At 41.4% G+C, this 25,615-nt stretch overlaps 2 protein-coding genes across 3 annotated transcripts; both read left to right on the top strand.

The window, feature by feature from the left end:
• The first annotated feature begins 345 nt into the window (after positions 1-345).
• On the top strand, positions 346-20,172 carry hycc1 (hyccin PI4KA lipid kinase complex subunit 1). 2 transcript variants are annotated; one of them, XM_070921376.1, is made up of 12 exons: positions 346-481; positions 7,788-7,869; positions 8,621-8,722; positions 8,823-9,002; positions 9,816-9,896; positions 9,978-10,093; positions 11,396-11,491; positions 12,309-12,425; positions 12,918-13,005; positions 14,766-14,928; positions 16,075-16,418; positions 17,948-18,086. In XM_070921376.1, the coding sequence occupies exons 2-11, from the start codon at positions 7,819-7,821 to the stop codon at positions 16,371-16,373; spliced, it is 1,293 nt and encodes a 430-aa protein (XP_070777477.1). In that variant the 5' UTR covers positions 346-481; positions 7,788-7,818; the 3' UTR covers positions 16,374-16,418; positions 17,948-18,086. The 2 variants fall into 2 exon arrangements, with proteins under 2 accessions (XP_070777477.1, XP_070777476.1); XM_070921375.1 differs by lacking the exon at positions 16,075-16,418 and having other exon boundaries at positions 14,766-14,937; positions 17,954-20,172.
• Positions 20,173-21,110: 938 nt separating this feature from the next.
• Positions 21,111-24,420, top strand: tomm7 (translocase of outer mitochondrial membrane 7 homolog (yeast)). Its single transcript, XM_070922077.1, has 3 exons — positions 21,111-21,245; positions 22,887-22,935; positions 24,053-24,420. Exons 1-3 carry the CDS (start codon positions 21,143-21,145, stop codon positions 24,066-24,068), a joined length of 168 nt encoding a protein of 55 aa, XP_070778178.1. The 5' UTR covers positions 21,111-21,142; the 3' UTR covers positions 24,069-24,420.
• Positions 24,421-25,615: the final 1,195 nt, after the last annotated feature.

The following is a 25,615-nucleotide window of genomic DNA, read 5'->3' as shown; positions in this document are numbered from 1 at the left end:
TTAATTAAACGAATCAAAGGCAATTATTGACTAAACAAAATTTGACTGCAATTTATATGCTGCAGTATAATTCATTATTCTTTCAATGCAATCATATGCCAACTGTCAATAAATTACTTATTTATGTGATTCATTAAAAGCATCTCTGCTGTCAAAGAGCAGTGTCTGACAGAGACAACCTACCTTGATCGTGGAAATTATTAACATGCAGCCTAGCGTCTAATGTGATTGGATACTGCATTTGGGGGGTGCGGCAGTTTGATTATATGCTCTTCACTCATTGGCTCAGAGGCCTGTCACTCCGTATAGACCGAGTCCCCTTGTCTAAGGTAGTCTGAGTGGAGAAAGTAATGAAGATGGAAGGAGCTGATGTAGATGAATTATTGAGGAGATTTATGGAGTAGCGAAGTGATAGCCGTTTACTCATCTTGCCGGAACGACAGAGGACAGCGATACCAGGAAATTGACAGATAGCATGCCAGTAAGTAAACAGTAACTTCCCCAGTTTACTTGGTGTCGCGCCTTAGCCGAGCTAGCTAACTAGCAAGCTAATCTGTAAGCAACCGTGGTGACAGCTCGAAGTCATTCAGCAAGCCGAGATAGGGAGTGTGTGACGGCGGAGGATTAATTTACAGTCTCTGGCTGATACTGGTTAACAAATACACTGAAGTATATGGCAGGGAAAGCTAATGTTTGTCATTGAACTACCAGTGCCTTGAGACAGAATTGCACGATGGTTAAACGCAAGCTGTGTTACCAGTTGTCACTGTGGCAAACTAGCCGGTTAGCAGTGCCGAGGGACACGTATAGTAACTAGTTAAATTAGCTAGATAACATGAAATAAAACAGCAATCAACATGTGAAGGCTTCCCAACATGTTAAGCTAACGAGCTTTTCATTGTAACCATTTTGCCACTGTAGTAGATTGAGTCACATTTGTCATAGAGACAGACTTTGTACCTGACTTTATCCTGTATAGTAACAGCTGTGGGTGTGTGTGTATGTGTGGTCTCTCGGGACCTTGTTAAGACACTGGTTAAGATTCCTCAGGTGATTCCTGTGTGTGTGTGTGTGTGTGTGTGTGTCTGTGTGTGTCTGTGTGTGTGTGCGCGCGCGCGTCAGTTTGGCAGGGCAAGACTGCAGACTGATATGATAGATAATGCGTTGTTAGGATTTTTCTTTGTCATGTGATGCAGCTTTCCTCTATATCACTCAGCCACTTCAAGGGTCTACTGCCTGGCTAAGGGGGACTAGTGTAAAGCTTTGCCACAAATGAACCCCTTCACCACTGTTCATGCTGTCAAAAGTTGAAAAGTGTCTGTCTTACATTCTGTGTCCTGTGCTTCTGGTGATGTGCCAGTTATTGTTAAGATACTGTTTGCGGCTTAGTTCATAGGTTGTCCTTTGCTGTCCATACTGTATGTGTGTATGTGCGTGTGTGTGTATGTTAGCCTTTGTCATTAGTGAGAGGCTTGTCCTTTAGCAGTAGACTGGTTTGTTGAATGGGTAATTGTGCACTGTTAAAGTGGTGTCATTAAGGTATTGATGTGTGTGTGTGTGTGTGTGTGTGTGTGTGTGTGTGTGCACACGTAAAAAGTATGCACAGGTTTGTTAATGTGTGACATCCGTAGCTGCTAGTGTCTCAGGCCTCTTAATGCTTTTTGACAGTGGCAGGTCATGGAGCGAAAAGATCGTGTGGGCACTGCTGTCATCCAGCATCACAGCTAGAGTCACCCATGCCTGCGGTTTCATGAAATATACTGACAATTTGAGCAATGAAAATTGTTGCAATCCCTCCCCCTTTCTTTTAATTCTGCACTAAATTCTACATACACAAGCACAATATAGGTGAAATACAGATGTTGATTTTCCCAGCAAAAGTGTATTTTTGTAGGCATAGATACCAGTAAATGTTGCATTCTTTTAACGTATGAAAAATCTAGAAAATCGAGATGATCATCTGCTCCAAAAGTGGTATTGAATGTGAAATTTATAGATTATGAGAGAGTTGTCTAATTGACAAGAAGCTGAGACAAAGGGGAGATAAAAGAGAGCGTTAAAATAGAAAAATCAGTGATGTCTCTTAAGGCTCACTTGCTGAAGGAAGACAGGGAATTGGAGGGGCGAGAGGAGGGACGAAGATGCATCACTGGCTTAGAGGCAACGAAGAAAAGAGCGTAGGCTGCTATAAGAGGATTCCTCCCTGTCAGATCTCTCTATCTGTCTTCCTCAGCAGCCAAAACCACACACACAAACCACAGACTCTGTTGTCATGTCTGCTTAGCTACATGCAGTCCTCTGCAATCTATGTGTGTGTTTGCCAATGAGGAAAAAAACAGAAGCAGAAAAGCAGAACCTCCAAGCTATAAGCAACCTGCTATTGAAGAAAACCAGGGGGGAGAGCTAGGTGGGAGGCAATGATGCAACAGGGTTAACCGCAGACCAAGATAGTCCAAAATAAAGAAGATAGCAACAGACGGCACGAAAAAGATGTGATATAAACTGAAGAGAAACGTAAAAACAAAAAGTCCTGGTAATGGACGAATGGTGTGAACAGCTCTTAACTGGGCCAGTAAACAGGAGGTCAGCTCTGGGCATGTTAGAGGCTCTGCCCTTTATGACCACCGTTATATAACCCTGCCTTCGCCTTTACTTATATACCCCACAGCTCCTCAAAATAGTTCCTTAACAGTTTTTGCTTCCATTCAAGTAAGAAACAAGTTTGGAGTCACCTTTCCAGCTTGTTGACAGTTGACAACTGACCTAATTTGGAGATTTTGGGTGGAGGCATGTTGCTACAGTTCCTGGTTCTGACATTGGTTAGTGGAGTTACACATTTTATTAGTGGTTTGGGTGTGTCTGTACAAGAGTTGAGTCAGCGGAGGATACTTTAGCTAGTTGAGGTTCATTTCAGCTTAGTAATGTGTCATTCAGCCTAACCAGTAGTTTGTGTGGCTTGCACCCTGTACCACAGGAAAAGGCAGCTGGGGCAGCTCTGTCGCTCTCAAAAACCACCCACTTTGTCTGTCTGTCTGTCTGTCTGTCTGTCTGTCTGTCTGTCTGTCTGTCTGTCTCTCTCTCTCTCTCTCTCTCTCTCTCTCTCTCTCTCTCTCTCTCTCTCTCTCTCTCTCTCTCTCTCTCTCTCTCTCTCTCTCTCTGTGCTTCCTTTCTTCCCTCCATTCAAGCCTTCAATATTATAGGCCTACTCACTTCCTGGAAAAAAAGAAGGTTCCAAAGCATATGTGTAATAGGAAGTGAGGTAATCAGCAGGGAGATGTGTGTGTGTGTGTGGTGTTTCACCAATTCATTCTCACTTGTACTCGCTTCAATTCTCTCTCCGCCAGCTTTCCCAGACAGGTATGTTTTCAATTTACTACTGGGCACCGGAGGACCCACACTGTGTTTTGAAAGTGCTGATTGCCTTTGGTTTTTGTATTGACCTATGTGAAATAGTATGTGTATGGTGTGTGTTTCCCTCAGGTGTTTTGAAGTAACTCTGTCAGGACATGCAAGCACACTTACAACAAGGATTAGGAATGTAAACTCAAAGGAGACCTGTTTGTGTTGGAAGAAGTCCTCAGAAGGAGGAGTCAAAAATAAGCTCATTTAGACTGCCAGCTCAGTGTGTGTGTGTGTGTTAGTGTCAGAGAGTTTAAGACAGAGGCGTGGGTGTAAATTCAGAGTGAACGAGCTGTCAACTTTAGCTAGCTCACAGGAACAGGTTTTGTCAAATCAGACATTGAATAAACACAGTTACACACTCTCTCACACACACACACACACATTTGTGCAATGCATGACACATTCCCCGTCACTCCTTGGCAAGTAGTTGCCTCCATCAGAGCTTTGCATTCGTGAAAAACTCAGGGAGCCACAGTTAGGCTACTAAATGCACTGGTTAGATCCATTTCTTGAGCCTGTTTAGATCACAGAGAGGTGTGTGTTTCATTATCTGTCCTTATCTCATGTGTTTCCCAGGGCCTGGGTGGTTTCCTGAGGCAGCACCAATTGAAACCTAATGAACTCTCTTCTTTTATTGACCGTATTGTCTCACTCCTCTTGGGTTATCCATCCCTTGGGTTATCATACATTCCTTTTTAACCTCTATAAATCCATTTATCTCTTCCTCTATTCATTTAGCCATTGATCTCTGCTGTGTTCATCCTCCTGCACTGCCGATCTGTCCCCCTCCTGCATTTATCATGCATCTACTTGTTCATCACTTCATTGATTTGTTACTTGTGCTCGTCAAGCCTGCTCAGCCACTTGTACTTAACACTGGTTTATTCATGTGTGTGTTTATGCTGGTCAGTGTGATTGAGCTGGACAGAAGAAGCTCACCAGCTGCTGAATCATTTGTACTGTGTGTATGCATGCTCAGTCTAGCTTATATTGATTTCTGTCATTATCTGTGAGTCCTTAATGACATAGAGATGGCCAACAGACTAAGACGGCATCTGCAAGCATCTGCCTAATAACATAATTACGCTCTAAAGTGTACTCCCTGGGCGATTAGTTTTCTATTTTCCTCCACCAGTTGCCCGTGCCTGTTGGCAGTATGTCAATAGAGCCTAGAAATCTTCAAGACAGGGCGTTGTGTTGCTGTTTGTACCGCTGTCTTTTGTGGTTTGAACGCAGTTTCAGATTGAATCATCACCATTTTCACGGTTGAGTAGCCCCAATTATGGATTTTTAGTCTGTTCATTTTAACTAAAATCATCTCACTATCAGAGCTGAAAGAATTAGCTGGTTAAACAATTAGTGGGTAGAAAATTAATCAGCAACTATTCAATCATCTGCTTCCAGCTTCCCCATTGTGATATTTTCAATGAGGTCAATGCTGGCTCCAGGAAATTAAAAAGTTAAACTATTTTGTAGATAAACCAATTAATCAGTTCATCACAGACATAATTGGTAGATTATCAATTACAAAAAGAATTGTTAGTGGCAGCCTTACACAACATACCATATTATATACAGTATCTTGCTAACTGTTGGGCCTATAACTTCACTTTATAATGCATAGTGAGGGTAATAGATGGGTGTTATTTTTTTGGTTTTGTTTTTTGTTGTTGTTGCTGCTAGGACTGAAAAATGATTTGTTGATTAATCAATTAGTTGTTTAAGGGGAAATTAATGGGCAACAATTCTGACCATCGATTAAAAACAAGCATTTTGATGACGTCACCTTAAGCTTTAGGAAATAATGATGGGTATTTTTCACTACTTACATTTACTATAGCAAATAGAATAATTAGCTGGGTGAAAATAATCGTTAGTTGCAGTCCTAGTTGCTACCTTTTGGCTGGCATTTTGAAAAATGTTTTTGTATATTCAGCACATTTGACTTTTATCTTGTAAGGTCGACTTGTTCAGGTTTATTTTGTCAAAATCTCAGTCACTGAATACTTTTCAATGTTGTGTACTTTGCGCTCTTCACATTTTTTAACACGTATATGTTATATGTACGTGTCATGTTTTTACATGATTTAAATTATTTTCAAAATCCACTTTGATTTACAGCTGCATCCCGTTACAGTAACATTATGCCCGAGCGTCCACCTCTGCTGCTGCTTTTGTGTCGCTGCAGTTACTTCTTGGCTTGCTGCTGAGGTGGAAGCCACATATATCACATAGGTAGGCGGCATGGCAGGCGGCTGCTGATTTTAGTCTGCAAGTGTCTTTTTCTGGATACAGATGATGCTGGTGATGCAGGTGATGCAGGTGATGCAGATGACATGCCCCAGACGCCAGCGTGGACAGAGCTGACCAGTTAAAAGTCAACTCTGTATGAGGAGAACCTCTTACAAGACTGACTCATCCACAGTATAATCACAGCCTTTATTTTGTCATTCAGTGGGCCTGCCATTAAATCGCACACGCTGGCTTTAGATATCGCTGTCCTCCTTGTTGTCTTCACCAGCGTGAAAGAACAGAACAACTCACTGCCACAAAGGACTAATTTCTCTAAATGGAGGCTATTCTGCTTTATAATCCTTCCCCATTTCATGAGTCACTGGCTCCCCTCCCCCCTCGTGGTTCCTGTCATTGGTACAGTCCATAAATAGACACCTGGCTGCCATGGAGGGACCAAGCACCAGAATAATACAGAATAAAGCATTTAGATGTGTGAAAGACAGATTAGGGAGCAGAGAAGACGGGGAGAGAGAGGAATGATGGTGTGTGGGAGGATGAGCGGATGGACAGAAGGAGCAAAGAGACGGGGAAAGGTAGAGATGAAAATCAACCACAAACTTTTTTTTATTGCCACACATGCATGACACAGAAACGGATATATTGTAACATGTATATGCAAGGTTTTTTGATGATCATGGTGATTGAAAATCAGACATCTATTATGATATATTCATTTGAATTCACTTCTAGAATATGTTCTGAAATATTTTCTTTCACAGTCAGAAAGGTTAACACTTTCTGTCATCCACTGAGTGAAGTGCTTGAAGTGGATGAGTTTTAAAAAGTGGAATTATGCCACCTTCTGTTCAGACAGCACATGTTTCTGCATGACAAGTGTGCACATAGAAGGACTTCTTCCTCCCTCTTTCTTTTTCTCAGTCTCTGTTACCAGACATACCAAACATGGACTTTGTTTCTGCATTCAACAGCCAATTTAGCCTTGTGCTCACAGTTTCAGAGCGCAGACACGACATACCCTGCAGTGAAAACAGACTGCTATTGGACAACAGATAATCTATCAGTGATGCGTACACACCGTCTCCTCCTCCTCACCTGAAAGCATATGTCTCTGGTCAACAATTGTCTTTTGGTGACCGTTGCAATGCAGAGTTGGTTAAGGTGGCCCCGGTACATGGAAAGACGATAACTGCATCTACTGATAATCTTAATTATCAGTCAGTCTCTCCCTTTGTTTCAATCCATTGAATTAGTTCATTTTACAATGATGGCGTTTTTAGCCAAGAGTCTCTTTGGATGGCAATGTTGGTTGTTCTAGACATGGTCCAGACTGAAATGTCTCAACAGCTATTGGGTGGATTGCTATGAAATTTTGTGCCGACATTCTGGTCCCCAGAGGATGAATCCTAATTAATGTTAATTAGCTAATATTGGGTTATATATTGTTAACACGCTGACCTAAGATGTGTTAGCATTGAGCTCGAATCACAGCAATGCCTAAGTACAGCCTCACAGAGCTGCTAGCGTGGCTGTAGACTCTTAGACTTGTTGCTTTGTAAATGACCTAAACAATTAGAAAATTGACAACAATTTTATAAATTACCTGTCAGTGAGATGGCAGGAGCATTCATTTCATGAGTAAATGTTAGCTAAAGCAGGTAAGAGCCTCTTTTTCTGTCTGTCTCTGTTTAAAGACATCTGAACTGTACAGCCTGTTCAACAAGCATCTACATTTTGATGTGCCACATTGTTTTTTTTCTCGTCAGTGCTTCAACAGTGAAACCAGTCAGGCTTCTCTGTGTGGGTGATTTTTCAATTTGCGAGCCCGAGTTGAGAATAGGTTAGGTACTTGCTGCAGAGGTGTGTGTCTGGAGAGGAACGAGAGGGAACGAGAGACTTATGCTTCTTTGGAGTGTTGAATTAATGCCTGGAGCGTGTACATTCACTATTCACCACTGCCATGGCATTGTTTGCTGTTTGTAATAGAATATCTGGATAACACATAGTAGAAGGCTGGCAAGCATGGAAGCTCATTTTTAAAGCTGTGATTGCATGTGTGTGTATGCACTATATATTTGCTGTGTGTCAATAATTATGCAGAGTGTGTGTTTACAGTATTTGTTTTCTCTTAGGTAGAGGTGACTCCACTGCAGATGAGGGAACATGTTGGCTATGGACCAAGGAGTGGTGGAGGAATGGCTGTCAGAATTTAAGGTACTGCCTTACTGCTTGTGTGTGTGTGTTTAGTGCAAAAAGCAATATTAAAAAGCACATGCCCATGATCAGTACACACTATGTTCTCTGCTGCTTATTATTGGCAACATGTCTTCCACACACATAAACAAACACACTCTTTGAAGTACTTAGTTAACACAGAATTGCATGCTCCCACTCACCGAAACGTGACTGCTACCAAAGCTGGCTTGGCGAGGCGTAATAATAAAGCAGAAGATGAGATTTTCGTGCATGAATATATGAGGACAGTCTCTCAGTGAAGTTAACCTCTAAATGCAACAAGATCGATGTGACTGACCGCTTCTTTAGACATCATCACTGCCTTTCTCTACTAGCTTTAGTCAAAATATCCTTCAGGAGCAGCAGCAAAACAGAGTGTATTGCTATGTTGCTTATACTTGCCAGCTCACTCTTATTGATATCAATGATATTCATTAACCTGTAACCATAATGTTGGGTAGATTTCTTTAAAATGGTATCTGTGTGTCCTCAACTTGATGTTAATCAGAGGGCAGTCAGTGTCAAGTTTAAACAGATCAAATTTAGACTACATCAACACATGTTTGACTAGTCAGTACTCACTTTACAACTTGTCATGCTGTGTGTTTATTTTTAGAATATTGTTAAGTAAGTGTGTCTGTGTGTGTGTGTGTGTGTGTGTGTGTGTGTGTGTGTGTGTGTGTGTGTGTGTGTGTGTGTGTGTGTGTGCGTGTGCGTGTGTGTGTTTCAGACCCTTCCTGACAGTGCTGTGTCCAACTATGCTGCCTCACTAAAAGACAAAGGTGCCCTGGTCCCCGCTCTCTACAAGGTCATCCGGGAGAACTACAGCGATGTATGGACACATACTTTGATGTTTTTATTCATGTAAACAGTATATATTGTAAACTTTGTTAGTCATGTGCCATGTTTGTTTGGTTTTCTGTCCTCCCCAGTTGCTGGAGCCAGTATGTCACCAGCTGTTTGAGTTTTACCGGAGCGGTGAGCCGCAGCTGCAGCGTTTCACGCTACAGTTCCTGCCAGAGCTCCTGTGGAGCCTCTTGTCCGTCAGCGCAGCCAGAGACCCCCACACTTCCGGCTGCATCGAGGCCCTGCTGCTGGGCATTTACAACCTGGTAGGGGAGAGGAAGAAGGTGGTGGTTGCTGTCTGTGTATGTCACAGCTGATCTGTTTTTATTTATCATCAGTAGAGGAGAGCTGCTCTTGTTAATAACAATATCTTTTTTTCAGTGCGATAAGTGCAAGGCAAGGAAATCCTTGATCCTTAGCAAGTGAGCGTAATCATGCAGTTCCAGAGGCAGGGGACTTAACCACGCAACTATTTCTAGGATCTGCGTCATGTGTTTTGAAAGATTACTTTATGCCTTTTCTGCCTTGTTAGACAGCTCTGCGAGGAGAGTCACAGGAAATATGGGTTAGAAATAGGGGAACACAACATAATGACTTTGCAGTTACACAGTATGGATAGGTTGCACCTTGCAAATGCCCTCAAGCTTCCCACAGCTTAAGATGCCAGCACTAATAATTATTAAAGTGTGCAGAGTCCTATTTTCATCCATTTTGTCTCTCGAAGTTCTATCTATCAGCAAAGTGCAGTGTCCCCTAACTTCCTCTCTGAATAGCAGAATAGGTCAGCTGTCACTCATCACTCTGGCTGGCTCCCATTAATCTATTTGACATTAACATGCACTCAGGGGACACCAAAACACACATATACACACTTACAAGCAAACACACATACACCAGCAGACTGAGTGGGGAAAGGGAGACCCTGAGGTCCACACACAAACACCCACACATAATAGATGAGTGCGCTCGAATAGATAAGCACACACTCTCACACACACAGAAAAAAAGCTTCTGTTTTCCGGTGTTTTCTCGCCCACAGAAACATTTTCTGATTGTCTTCCTGTCTTTCTCTTTCACAGGAAATAGTTGATAAAGATGGACAAAGTAAAATATTATCTTTTACTGTCCCTTCCCTCTCCAAACCCTCAGTGTACCATGAGGTAAGAAACACACACATCTTTTAATTTGCTTTTGCAGAGATGTTCAGGTTAAAAACTTCACCTTCATCTCTCCACCTCTAGCCTTCAGCCATCGGCTCCATTGCCCTTACAGAAGGGGCTCTAGCCAATCACGGGCTGAGCAGGGTGGTGTACAGCGGGCCACACCTCCAGAGAGAGACCTTTACAGCACAGAACAGGTAAGAGGCTTGATGGGCGCACTTTAAAGTCTGCTGGACGGGTGGTGATGTGTCAGCAGGGTGGAGGTTGTGCTTGTTTTAAAAAGGGCTTTCCTGGTATCAGGCTGCCAGTCTGCCTGCTTTGAATTGGCAGCCAACACCAGCAACAACCAAAGTAGAAGCACATGAAGTAGGATGACAAAGAAGCACTGAGGAGTTCATTCATTTCTTCTATTGTTACAATATGACTAGTGAAATTTGACAGACATACATTTCCAAGGATTTGGGTTGATTTGGGTTTTGAAAGATAGAAGATTCCAGAGAAAACTGGAAGCTAGTCTCACCTTTCACGGAGGAGAATCTAGATATCTTACAAACATCGCCTCCTTAAGTTATAAGTAGTCATATTCTTGTCAGGCTGCATGTTTTCTGCCAGAATGTGTGTTTTTAATACAACAGTCCATGAAACTCGGGCACAAGGAACCAGTTACACATTCAGTTCACATACTGTTTTTGATTCAGTCAATGGGAAGATAAGTTAAAATGCATCAAATTAGATATGGTAGGCTGCCTTGAAAAATTGTCCTCAGACTTATGTAGTGTTAGAGAGTTTAGCGTCTGCCAGGTCAGTGATGGCCCATGGCAGTTTGCTCTGTTGCATTTGAAGTTGTTATATCGCTGTTAGGGTTTCTTAAATTAATGTAATGAGGCTGCACTGCAGCCAAACTCTGAAGGTCATGGTGGTCTGAGTTGAATATCCTCAACTTTTTTTCTGTACTGTTTTCTTATACTGTTTCAGACTGACTGTATAGATTATTTGAAAAACTGTAGGTGATGAATCTTTTGTTTACAACTAATGTGAAAAAACAAGTCTGGCTGCTTTTTAAGGTCATGCAAAGATAGTTTGATCTTAATCTCTTCAATGTAGCACAGTAGTTGGAATATTTATTTATGTTTATAGTGTTTTATAGTGCATGCTGTATTTTTCACTGACTGTAATTTCAAAAGAGGAACACTACCACTGCATATGTGAAAAAGGTTGTATAAAGCCAAGTGTTGAAAAGGAAGAAAAAAAAAAGACAATTTCTCTGGTTCTGCTCAGAGTGGAGAACTCTTTTAAAGATTACAGAAGCAAATTAGAAGTCATCAGATAAATTGGGGGTTCTTTCAATCTCTTTTTTGGGGTATTTTTATCTACAGTGTGGCGTAACTGTGTCTGTGAATTTCTGATCTAATATGTTTCGAATTCAGTTTTATATGTCATGTTGTAATGTAGTTGGACATAAAGACGTGCGATTTTAAGGGTACGTTTGTGTTGTTGAGATTTGAGGTGCTGACCTTCCTGCTGCTGTGCTACAACGCTGCTCTCAGCTACATGACCGCCACCTCCCTCCAGTCCCTCTGTCAGTTCAGCTCCAGGTAACACACACACACACACACACACACACACACACACACACACACACACACACACACACACACACACACACACACACACACACACAGCACAACACTGTAGCAACTCGTAGGTCACATGAGGATGTTCTTACTATGTGACCTTTGTGTCACTGTCTTGATTGTTGATTTTCTTTTAGGACGCTACTTCCACACACACAGGTGCTATTTTTCAAGCACTTGTTTATCTGATCCTCTTATAGACTTTGCCTCCAGAGAGAGCCAAGATACTGCTATTCGGCAAAGAGCTGCGATGTACACACATCCCAGCTCAGTGATTTTGGTAATCTGCCAACTGCAGTTGAGCATTGCTCTGATAAGCACAGAGCTAAAGAGAAGTCATCAGCTTTGCTTTCCCCCAGACAGTTTGCTGTGTGTCCACTGTGTACAGTATACAGCAGCTCCGATAGCTTCAAATGCACAGGCGCTATCTCAGTTTTAGCTGAATCCATTTTGTTGCAACTTGTATGATACCTGTTTGGAAATAATAAACAAGCTACAGTTTATGCTCAGAACTGATTCAGTACTTTTAAATGTTGTGGGTAATGTAGTAAACCATTAATAAATTGTGTGTGTGTGTGTGTGTGTGTGTGCGTGTGCGCAATTTTATATCCAGCAATGATTTGCTCATTGTTGACTTTGTTGTCTGCTCACCACAGGGAAGTAAATTGCCTTAATGGAGCTGCAGCCAATTGGCTCAGTGGAGTGGTTTCACTGATTGTAGCTTCCCTGTTTCACTGATACAACCTCCCCTATTGTGGTTTTATTGGTTATCCTCCAGGGTGTGTATATGCGGTTACCCACGGCAACAGATGCGGCGCTACAAAGGCATTAGCACACGGCTGACGGTCACATCAGAGTTCCTGGTTCAGCTCATCACAGGGATACACTACGCCTTGTGAGTGCACACACATGCCTGCACAAACAGCTAGACTCATTGAGAAGCTTTAACTTTTCATGTCTCATTTCTCTAAGTGGATGTACTGCTAAACATTTTCTTCTTTCTCCATGTGTCCTATCTCTGACAGTAATTGAGTTGTTTTAATTATGTTATAACGTCCCCCTTTTAAAAGAGGCTGGACTGTGACACTCACTGAGCCTGCACACTTTGCATTTTGAGTTTACATAGCTGTGTTGCATTTCTCAGATGACTTGACATCTTTATCACAATGTAACGTAAGCAAATCAAATAATCAAGCTGTTAACGGGACCCTGTGGAATTCTTGTAAACAAATACATTCAGTGTTACTCACCTGCATCCACGAGATAAACGAAACAGGGACCCACTCATAGCAAAATGGCTAGAGGTCTGAAACTCCACAAGGAACCTTTAATCTGTATCTTAGACTTGTATACTGTGTGACATGTTTGTGTTTGTGCCTGTGTGTAGGTGTAATGGGGAAGTTGAACTGGGATCCAAAGCACTGGATGACGTTCTGTATCGGGCCCAGCTAGAGTTGTTCCCTGAAGCTCTCTTGGTGCGTGTCATCATAATGTTTTCTTCTTCTATCACATCTCCCTCCTCTGTATGTTTTTAGACCTGTGGTGTGTGTGGTGTGTGTGTGGTGTGTGTGTGGTGTGTGTGTGTGTGGTGTGTGTGGTGTGTGTGTGGTGTGTGTGGTGTGTGTGTGTGTGTCTGAGAGAGACATGTGATTTAGACGCACATGCTCGCCTGTGGTTTTGATTCATGCGCAGCACACTATGCTGTATTGTGTTGGTCTCTGTGTGTGTCAGAGACTGCAAGCAGAGTGTAATCCCACTAGATTATTTACATGCTTTCCACTCTGCTCCGATAAGCTATAATCCTTGAGGCCCTGGGAGTAGAGGATTGAACCTAAGCTCACAGTATTACTACACAAGTCAAGGTGTACTCCTCTACAACAATCAAAACACACGACCTTTGGATTCACATTAATGAGAATGGTGTTAGGGTTTAAAAATAAGTTTTTAAAATAAAGAAACAGCTTTGTGGACGCTATGAACTCGCACACCATCATGTGGAACCTTTCAAATATCAGCGTTTTGTCCACTGTGTTTATCTTGTGTTTACTTGTTAGAATGGAACACACCAGGTGGCTGCTAGCTTAGCATAGCTTGGTGGCGTGTCCCCCATGAGGCCAATGTGTTGCAGCTTCACAGACAAAAGACGTTGTGTTGTGATTATGATTCCTTCTACTCCTAGTACTAGTTCCTAGTACAGGTACTCAACTGTTACATGATCATTAGTGCAAGTGCCGCATGAGAATTTCCAGCTAGAACAGAGGTTATTTTAGAAAGACTTGTGAAATAGTGTTGTATAGAGCGAAATACAAAGCCTTTTTGTTTTTCTTATATCACTAGTCTGTGTCAGTTTGTGCTAAGCTTTTAGGTTTATCCCTTTGCATAAATCTGGTAGAAATGGGATTATTGATGAGATCTGATTGGTTTGGTCACATGATCTGAACTTCAGTCTGACTTAAGAGCAAAACACGTCTTAGTGGTATGAGAAATGCTGCTCTTACAGGCATTGTGTACTGGGCCAATGCCTTTACACTTGGATCTTTTTCATGTGATCTGACTGTGTATGTCCATAATTGGGTGATAGGACAGAGGAACTTTTTTCAGTAGTAGTACTTGCATCAGTGAAAACATAGTTGTATTGTAGAGCAAGTGTGTAAAAGGCAAAACTGAAAACAGACACTTTTTGAAATTGTCAGAGTTGGGTGACAAAATGAAAGTTTATATTTTGTAACATGCAGCTAGAAAGAGGTCTAAAACCAAGTGTTCATTTTAAAACCCCTTAATATTGCAGTATACTGTATCAGAATCAGAATCAGAAATACTTTATTGATCCCCGGGGGGAAATTGTACAGTACCGGTGCTCCAAGAGTAGAAAGTAGCATAAATTTAGAGCTAAAAGTATGTACAAAATATAAAAATAAGAAATAGAAAATAAAAATATACACATTTACAGTATTTAAGTGAAAAATAAAAGTAAAAAATATATACAATAACAATGTATATGTATGTGTGTATATATATATAAATATATATATTATATGTATGTATTGCACTGTTGTGTATGACTATATATGTATTGCACTGAAACATTTAAAGAATAAATAATGAGGTAGTATATGGCAGGTGAAGTAGGTCCAGAAATTGTAATCTTACCATTTCTATCAGTAATTAGAAAAACATTTAAAACATAAAATCTGATAAAATAGTATTGATGATGTGTGTTTCTCCTCACCTTCAGGTGGGCAATGCCATCAAGTCGTCACTGCATGGCGCAGCACTGAAGAGCAACAACAAGGAGGGCGCACGGAGTATCCAGGTGGAGATCACACCCACCTCCTCCAGGATCTCCCGAAATGCTGTCACCTCCCTCTCTATCAGAGGACACCGCTGGAAGAGACACGGTGAGACTCGTACACAGGGAAAGATGCAGATTGAGATGTAGGGACACAACTGTGGGAGTTCAAGTCGCTGAAACACAAGAAGCGCTCTCACACGCACTTTTCACATTTTTCTTTAAACATTTTTAAATTGCATTTCCATCAGGTGATAAATAATAGAATTGTTTGATTGAAGAACAAATCTGTGCCAAAGGAGAGAGCAAGAGGTTTGGATCTCTTCATTGTTCATTTCCCTCGCCATTTCATGTCCTACAATCTGTGTACATAAGTGTTGTTGTCATCCTTCAGCACTCAGCTAGTGCCGTCTACCTCCTTTTTAGAATCTACTCATTGAAAACCATGACTTCCTGTCTGATCTGTTAGGATTTGCCCACGTTGGTGGCAATATAGAGACAGGTGAGCATTGACAGTTTGAGAGCAGTCAGTGAAAAGCAGAAGGATGCAGCCAGACAAAGAGACTCAACAGAGCACATGAACCTAATTTGACAGAAACAGGGAACCAGAGAGCAGGTAGTGTATTTATAGTATAATACAGATGACTTGCAGCGTGTACACTTTTGTATTGAATGTGTTGTGTAGTTTCAGCTCGGTGCCAAAGAAGCTTTATAGTATTTTAGATGACCATAGAACAAATAATGATGACAGTCTGTGTGTGGTTCAGAATTAAGAGAGAGCCGCTCTATTTTCCCAGAGTACTGATAAGGCAGGTAAATTACAGCTTTCAGCTAGTTTAATGAGTAGGTTTCATCGTGAACACCCCTTTTTCATCTCATGTATCCTGCTCATCGGTGCCCGTATCAGAGCTACTTGTTTATGCGTAAAGCGGGAAATACAATTAAATATTAATTCATGTGTAGGAATGAGATGAAATGCGATTCCATCCAAATACTGTGTTCATATTCATCTCCATATAGCATGTATTATGACCATGTGTTATGTTCTGATCACTATGATTTTTGTCTTTTTACTTTTCTGCCATTACATTGATTACCTTTGTGTCTTGTGTTACTGTGGTTGTGTGTGCCTGTGCACATGGCCGTCTCTTTGTTTTTCATGTATGTGTGCATGATGCATGTCTGTCTGTGTGTTTGTGTGTGTATATATGTCTATGTATTGTCCCACTACCTCCATGCTCCCCCCCCCCACCAGAGTCCCAGGAGGTGAGTGTAGACAGTGAGGCTGCACTGGGGGGCGTGGCCATCCCCGAGATCAGTGTGACAGGCGTGAGCGGCGAGCGAATGCCCAATGGAGACTCCCTGCGGCCGCGCCCTGACGGCCGTGCCCAGCCCGACTGCGACCCGTTGGGCGCCGCCTCCGAGGTCAGCCTGGACCCCAGAGGTCATGACTCCGGCACGCGGGGTCAGGAGGTCAGGAGGCAGAAGTCTGTGAGGCGAATGGTGGAGAATGAGGGTTCTGGGTCGGCCTCCACAGGGAGGAGCCAGTACTAAGGTCCTGCCCCTCCTTCCCCCTGCCCCACTCCTGGGGTAACCTAGGTAACCGTGTGTGGGGGGTGTGGTCTGAAAAGCTGCATGATGATGACTTCCCCCTTTACCTTTTTTTGCGCTGGGCTCCACCACCCTCTCTTCGCCTAATTGCACTATTCCTCTCATCTGTCTATCCAACGTCATTCGTTCATTTACGCTCTCCTTTGTGGCTAAAGCTTCCTCATGAAGATCTCCTGCTGATGTTCCTTTAAAATCAAATTAATTATTTACGATCTAACTGAATAACAGATCAATAACCTAATAATAAAAAATGCATCATAATGAAATGTGCTTGGCTGAATCACACAATCAAAATAATGTGACGTGTTTATGTTGAGTGGGTTCTATTAAAAGCAGAACATCAGTTAAACAAGGAACATAAATAACAGATATAAAAGTAGCTTCATGAACATTAAATATGACACAAATACTATAGATATAAAACGACTCTTGCTAGCTGTATCTCGTTTGGTAAAAGTCAAACTAAAGCCTGAGGGCAGGTCACTGATAACAAAAAGGCCTGATGCCCTTGAATCATAAAGCCCAGATATTATTTCTGCACTAGGAGAGTGCACTCTTACAATCTTGTTTAGGGATCTAATTCCTGGGTTTTTACTGGAGGGATCAGTGAGCTTTTGGGTCCTTTTATAGCACCCCTTGGTACACCTCGACACGTTACCCCTGGGTTGCACCTGGAGGCAGATTACTTCCTTCTGACTGGTAGCTAGGAGCTGAGGAAAGATATGCAGGTCTTGAATTATTTGAAGCAAAAGTTGCTCACAATGTTAAATCCAGACATGAATACGATAACTCCGAACCTGAACAGGAAAAAACTGACCATAAAAGATTTTGTCAGGACCTGCCTATCTGTCTGTTTACCAGCTGGTTACAGGTATTCTGTTACAGTGCTAGCATCAGATAGAAAGTGTGTATTTGTGCATATGCGGGTGGTTGGCCACTCTCACGGGTGTGGATGCATGCCTTGAAGAAAGCAGGAAACATGTTTATGTGTGTGTGTCTTTAGATTTAGTGAAGAGGAACAGATACATTTAGGGTTTACTTATTTATGCCTTTGTTTGCCTTCCTCTACTTTCCCTTCGTGGTCTTTCCTAGGCTTATGCTCTTAGACTCTGCCCTCTCCTGCCTTTGGGACAAAACATGCACTCCTCTGCCAATAAACCACTGACTGTTGTCTCATGGCGCTGCTGGTTGACCTAACCTGTGTGCTGGGCTGGAATACACAACTTGCATTGTCTCATGTCAGGTGGCGAGATGTTAGCTGAGGTTATGGTGTGAAGGCGCCACCTGCTGGACAGTGATGGAGCTCCTCTGTCATGCAGCCCAACACAAAGTCAGCATATAGGACCCTAGATGCAAAATGTTTAATACATAATATATTGTTTTTCAGCCATGTTAATCTTAATAATTTGATTGGATCAGATGGGCTGGATGACAGATGATTTGGTTATTTTTTCTTGCCGTTCTCCTGTTTTTCATTTCAGTGCTTGTTTTGTCTCCGTCTGTCTGTTGTCTCACAGACGCAGTGGATCTGGGTTCCCCGGATGAGCTGATGGATATTTCGGAGGTGGATGAAGGGATGTGGCCAGGTGGGGTGGGGCCTGACATGACCCCACCCACCATCACTATCAGCAACAGCGTCACCACGTTGAACCTGGGCGCCAAGGCCATGAAGAAGTGTCGGCTCGGCGGGCGCACCAGCAAGGACAAGGACAAGGACAGGGAGGCGGGCCCTCTAACAACGGGCCGGGCCGCCAGCGAGAACACAGAGCTGTCTGTGAAGCGACTGACGCTCACTTCCAGCCAATCAGTGCCCAAGGCAGGAGCTCTCACTAGCCTGACACGCACCGCCAGCGCCGTCTTCTCCCGCTCCTTCGAGCAGGTGGCCAGTGGCAACGCCCCTCCCTCCAGCAACCACACCGCCTCCGAAGCTGGCCGCTATTCCTGCAGCCTGCAGGAGGAAGGGCTGGGGTACTTGAGTCCGGCGGCGAACCACACGCAGCGCTCTCCCAGCATCAGCGTGCACCTTGGCTCTGACCTTTGAACCCTATGTGACTCCTGATTACCTGAACCCTCTGATCCTGTGACCCTGTACCTGTGACCTGGAACTCCAAGCCATGCCAACTGCAACGGACCATAAACACATGAACAAACACTCCCGCTGGTTCCCTCGTCACTCCATGTTAACGTCTTTTAGGTTCTCTGTGCTGTAAACCAGCCTGCTGCCCTCCTCCATTCAGACATCCAGAGCTACATCAGCTCCCTTTTACCCCTAAAGAGTCTCCTCTGGGCCTGATAGAGGCAGGATGCCACTTCCAGCTTCACTGATTTCTAGTAGTGCACTGTTGCCGTGAAGTCGTGCCAGGACAAAACTGCACTCCCTCGCAGAGCAACCTGTTGTAAATGGGTGCACTTAAAACTCATTACTAAAAAAAACTGTGTGGAAAAGTACTTGGAAAGTATTTTCATTGGCATTTGTTGCCCTGCATGGCTTTTCCATACATCCATCCTGACCTTGCCCAGGTTCGTCAGAGGGCGGATGTTGAGTATGTGTGAGCATGCTTGAGTGAGTGTACTGTAAGTGTGTATGTGCAATTGTTTTTAGAATAAAGGCTGCTGATTGATACAATGAACAAGGTATGATTCTCCAAGTTGAAACAAATGTTTCTACTACTTTTTTAAAAATAATAGATCCTTTCCCATAGCAATACAAATCTCTCCTATTCAGTGTTTTCCATCTTTTGGGAAGATTACCCAAACTCCCTCTGTTCACACTAGTTACAGCTGTGCTTCTTTAAAATCTGCATTCTTCCCTTAAAACATCAGGAAACAACAGCCACTAAATAATCAACCAGTATGATAAGAATCGGTTCTTTATGTTTACAATTGCACAGTATTGTCACGATGGAGAAGCAATATTTGTGTCCTTCCCTCTCACTCCTCTAGCACTTTGCTGAATTGCTGTGTATTTGATGGCAAAAATAAAAATCCAACTTCTGACAAATGACGAGGATGATTTTGGTTTTGGGGACGATGGGTGTGTATGATTTGTTAAGTATTGAATTTGCACTTGAAAGAGCAAACGAGTTGTGTTTTCAACTTTGGTATTTTCTTATGATGAACAAGAGAGGTTTGACTCTCAACTGTGGTGTTGTCCTGTGAGGGAGAGAGATGCTTTGTTGCTCTGCACGGATTTCTACGCGTTGATCCAAAAAAACAGGTAAAAGAATCTGATACCTCTTGAGTGAAGATGTTAAAGCTCAGCCAAAATTGTAACAAGCTATTTATGAGTTCTGCAGTGGGAAGGCGTGCATGGGCAACAAGGCATCTTTCCTCTCTTCTGATCCACCCACCATTCCAGCTGTTTGTAGTACTTTGGTGATGTGTCCCCTGTGTCCCTCCTTGTTGTTCACATCATCATCACGTCACAAGACATGGCGGTATTCTCTTGTAACCCCCCCCCCCCCACCATCTGCTACATTTGATGTCCTAAGTCAAGCATTCATGCTGCCCCACCCTCAAGCAAAACTGTGTTCTGTTGTCTGTGTACTAGAGCTGTCGAGTGTCCATTGCTTGGTGGGACACTAACAATCATTGTGTTTCTGTATGTGGGTTTACAGAATGTGAATGGGTGAGCTCTTGTTGTACATCATACTGTTGTACTAAAGTTGGTTTATATGGCCTTTCTATGTCTGAAGATAACTCACTGCTACATCTTCTGGGAATAAAGTGTTTCTATATTTCACTTGTGTGCTCAGTTATATTTGTGTGTCTCTGCATCACCAAACATTACAATGATAAATTCAGAATCCACTTTCAAAACCATGAAATTAAGGTACTTATTTTTATATAGACCATCTAAGTATATTTATTTCATCCTGACTGAATACACCATCTGTTGAATGTTAGGGTTGTCTAAATACTGCATGTATCGAAGAGCTGGAAACTACATTCTACTAAATTGGCTATGAGGAATTACCTTGTATAGCCAATGTAAATGTTGAGTATTATGAGCTCTGCAATTAGACAGCTGTTCAACACTACCGATTGAGAAAGATGTTATAATAATAATAATATAATAGTATAATTAATTTTAAAAAGTAAAATAAAAGTTCCACTGTATATGTTCAATAAAGAAAAGGCCCGATTAGTAATTGGTTTGAATTCATACATTAATTTATTAATTGAGATTTCTAGATTAAAGATAAACCTCAGGTTATTTTTTTGACCTATTTACATTTGTAATGATTCAAATTGAATGACGATTTGAAATGAACATTTTTTTCAGCATAGATTTTATGCACTTTAGTGCTTTCTTAAAATTAAACTTAAAACAGTGGTCTAATATTAATAAGGACATCTGTAAATACATAAATGTCCTATATTAAAACTAGTTTTTGACATAATAATTGAAAAGAGATGAGTGAGGTTCCCTTTCAGATATCAAACTGAAATGAATCCCAAAATATTCTTGAGTACATGAAGGTGAGAAATATGCTCAAATGTTTCAGTATCAGCTAATGCCATTAGCTTTAATGGCATTTATTAAATTCAGTATGTGACCTGACCTGTAGCAGACACGCAGTTTACACGTCTGTCCACAAGATGGCGACCTATGACAGATGGACAACGTCGGTTAACTGCCGGGTCCTCTACGTCACTTCCTCTTACCTTGTCCTTGGCAGCAGCAACAGCAACAGCATCTTCACTGTCACATGGCTAAAATGAGCAAAGAGACAAAACAGCGGCTGCAGCAGCTGTTCCAGTGCGGCCAGTTTGTCATCCGATGGGGTTTTATCCCAACCGTGCTGTACCTCGGTCAGTATCCGAACAGGAGCAGGGGGGGATACGGCAGGTTGAGGAGGCATTTCTCGCTAACGTTAGCTGGTTAGTTTAGCACATTAGCCTTCAGCTATGAGCTAATATTATTGTTTCTCAGATGGGTGGGCGTGATGTAGCTATGACATTGAATTATTATAACCACCTTGGCACCCTTTATAGAAACAACATATAAAGAATAATCAGTCCCTATTTTGTTTTATTAGCAATACCTGCATAGGTTGTGTAGCATTTAGCATACATGGGTCCGAAGGGGTAGTAGACTTTATATTGCCCCCTCTGGAGAAGTAATGTAGTGCATGTCACGTAATGTATGATGGTGTTTTATGGGTGTAGAAGTGAAAGTTATATATTTAGGCCTACTTGTTTGATCAGTGCAGTAAATCCAAACGGACACGACCAATCGGTCCACAATCTCCTCATGAAAGCAAGTTGTGGCCCATAACTGGTGATTATTTAAGATGTTCAGAAAGAATACCAGTATGTGAGAGAGGGAGAGATGTTATTGAATGATCTCTATGATGGATTGAAGACTGTGCAAATAATGTCTGACCATGAAGTACTTGAGTAATAAGTCCTAGGTAGTTGGTTTACAACTACTCTTGTAAGTCCAAGATGTGCTTGTGCATGTGTTATATTGCCAAATGTGTAGGGCATGTCTGGGGCACTAAAATACCTGGCTGTGGGTTGGTGGAGAGATGGGGAAGTTACGACTTTTGCATGGCTGTGGTTTGGAGTAAACTTGGGGAAGTTTAGACTTTGCATGTGTGATCTCACAGCCGGTGGACTTGCCGTCAATGAGTGAATCTTCTCTGACTTCAGCATTTTGGAAACACCAACACTGATGTCATACCTTCTCCCCTCTCATTTTTGCTCTGTTTATTTAGCCTTTTTTTTTTTTTTACATGCAGTGCATTGCTCTTGCAATTCATTTACTTCTTAAGGGCAGAATTTTCTAATATTGCACGTCATTTGTTGCTCTTGTGTTACCACCATCTGAATAACTCTGCATATGTTAGGCAATCGTGATAAAGTCAAGTAAGATAAAAACGCCAACGTTTTGTAGGTTTCAGATTTTCTGTTGTGAGGATGAAATAAAATGTTTTAACTGTCGATGGGACACCAGAGGCTCTGAAAGCAAAAACATTTTTTGTGACATTTCATAGACTAAACAATTAATTGATAAATCAAAAAGCTCAGAGTAAGTTGAGGCTATATTTAGTCTTCTTGGAATCTCTTATCTTTTTCTTAAGAATTAGTTGCATCATGAATGACCTATGAATGAAACTAGAAGAAAAAAAAGGGAAATTGATTTTCCTTTTTCTGTGTGTGTGTGAGGTGGAGGCGATGAGTCAGATGTGCTGCTCACTACATTTCAGGTGTAATTGTAATGGCCCTTTCACTCTTTTTTGCATCATCTTTAAGTGCACAGGCATTATGCAAATTTAATTGTAAAGATGTATTTTTTACTCCAAGTTGGGGGCCATGCATTTTCTATACTAGGTGCTTGCAGCTAGCCGTAATAAGCTCTTTTGGATGATTGTTTTCACTGTGTCGCACATTCCTGGGCGCTTTTCTCAAATGTAAACCTGTATGCTTCAATTCTTCTTTGATTTACAGGTTTCAAACGAGGCGCAGATCCAGGAATGCCTGAACCGACTGTCTTGAGGTGAGGACAGATTGGTTTGAGAGTTGTGTTTTCTGTCAAATCAGATTTCAGAAGCAGGAAACATAAAGGTGTGAAATGTGATAAAGAATCATTTTCACATCTATGCACCACAAGTATTTCCAGTGAACTAATCGTACATGCTGTTTTGATAACTGGCAGTAAAGTGAAATCTGCAGTTAGACTGTGACAAATTATGATATGATTTTAGTAAAATTGGCAATTATTCTGCTGCACATTTAGCATCTTAACGAGATGTTTGCTGACTCTGTTTATTATTAGAAAACACAAGACACTTCCTACAAGACATCCACAAACTACTTTCCCCCTTTACTCAAAGTAGTCATGAAAGTACTTCATCTTAATGGATACAAGAAAAGAACATTAATTACAAAAGATCTCAGACGTGAAGCCGGAGATAACACTGGATATCGTACAATCCATTCCTCATCCTGCTCTCCCTCACTAGCCAGAGGATTACTCTGGATTACTCTAGCTGAAATACAATGCGTCACTAGATATCTTACAAGAATCCTACGTCAGGTTTTGCAGGAAATTGCTTTTATTAATTAAAGTTGATGTCTTTGAATATCCCTACTTATTGAAGGAATTACACATTTGGCATCTAATAAAGAAAGCTCAACTAGCTCATGTCTCCTTCTTTTTACTTAAAAATCTTCATGAAAATGGTAGAAAAATCTAATAAACCACGTTTTTTGTTCTGCAGTAGCTACTCTGTTAATTTAGAAATGAGATGAATGTCTCCCCTAAACACTTTGAGCTTCTGACACCTGTAAATCCAGAGCATTTGTTTATTTAGATGTTAGCTAATTTTATGTGGAGTTGCAGTAAGCATGCTAAATAAGGTGAATAATTTCACACTTTTTACAATTAGTAACTGGAAATGAAAATCATGATACATAGTTAATACCTTTCCACATTGGTAATGTGGCAGGTTAAACCCTGTGAGGTCTGCCATCTTGTTTCATCACTGAAAGTTAAAGAAAACGTATATAAGACTATAATAACTCTTCAGTGATGATATGCCAGCACTTGGGCTCTGTAAGTGAACTGTGGAATTTCAGGCGTGTAGTTGAACCTTTATTTTTCTTTTCTCTAGTTTGCTGTGGGGCTAAGGAACGTCTCCACACAGTCCCCTCCCCTCCTCATCGAGACCATGTGACCCACCCGTCGTTGGAAATCCAGCAAATGGACATTATTTTTCACACAGTAATGAATGGATGCTATCCACAGCCACATATATAGTACATGTATGGAGAGTGTCGGCTACATGGATGGAAGATATTTGGATTAACAAGCTGGAATCAAGACTTTGTCCCTGAAAATATGTGGTCTTGACTGGACGATCTGCCGGTGTTTTGTTTGCAGTGTGTGACAGCGATGTTTGGATATACCATTCATTCCACGTTTGTCCTCTTTTTATTTGTAATTTAAGATTTCTGGAAATAAATCCAACCAGAAATGTCACTCTTGTCTTTTATTACCAGGAGCAGTGGTGGAATGTAACAAAGTACATTTACTCAAGTACTTTCCTGGTATCAGACAGTATAGGCCTGATCTGGACCCGAGCAGCTGAAGTACTTCAGTACAAATTTGAGGTACTTGTACTGTAGTGGTTTCTTTTCTTTCTTTTTTCTTTTTGCCACTTTCTGCTTCTCCTCCTCTACATTTATCTGACAGCTGACTGGCGTTTCTCACTATTTCCAGAATGTTTACAAACCAAACAATCCATCGATAATGGAGAAAACAATGAGCAGATGAATCCATAATAAAGACAATCATTAGCGACAGCAAAATAAAAAAAAATGAGCTCCACCTCAACCGACTACAACAGTAAAATCCTGCTTTTACATTAATGCATGAGTAATAAGCTAATGATACAGGGGACAGAGTACTTTTAATACTTAAATACTTCAGTAACATTTGCAATGCAGGACTTTTGCTTAAGTGAAGGATCTGAAATCTTCCTCACCACTGACCTGGAGTCATGTTGATGCTTAACCTGAAGAACCAAAACTGGGTTTTGATTGTAAAAATTGGTAGTTTTAAAGTAAATTCTACACAGACTTCTTTAAGATGATGGAAATAATGATTCATAGATCACTGCTTACAACACATTGTGGTTTCAAATGCTTTCACAGATTGTGATCTTTCATATTTTCCAGCCTCTGCTCGACATGCGTACATTAGGAGTCAAATCTGCAAATGTCGTTAACAGTTTGTAGAAAAAACATACAAAGAAAAATGTGTCACAACCCTGCAGTGACATGAAATGTGCAGGAAGTGTTGGAATGAAGAAACTTGTTTCTTATCTATGCAAATGTATTTATTTTTAAAAGGTCTTTATGTTTACAGAATATTCCTTCCAGTTGGCCACGTGTATACAAAACACAGTTCATTACATTGTAATTAAATTAACAGCAAAGTCCGTTTAATAATATTAATTGTCAATAAATAACAGTACTGTAAATATAAAACGCATTGTTTACAAAAATAGGCAATGCAATTTTTTGCTTCTCCTAACAGTGATATCGTCACAATCAAGAAATGAATCAACACTAAAATCACTGAATCCAGTACAAATTGCATTTTTTAGTGCAAGAAACCCACAATCAGGGATTTTCTTATGACTTATAAATAACACTTTCACCAGTATAAATAG

Source organism: Enoplosus armatus, chromosome 16 (genome assembly GCF_043641665.1).
Source record: "Enoplosus armatus isolate fEnoArm2 chromosome 16, fEnoArm2.hap1, whole genome shotgun sequence".
Taxonomy (NCBI): Eukaryota; Metazoa; Chordata; class Actinopteri; order Centrarchiformes; family Enoplosidae; genus Enoplosus; species Enoplosus armatus.
Note: the sequence above shows the minus strand (reverse complement) of the source record. Positions and strands in the feature narration are given on the sequence as shown.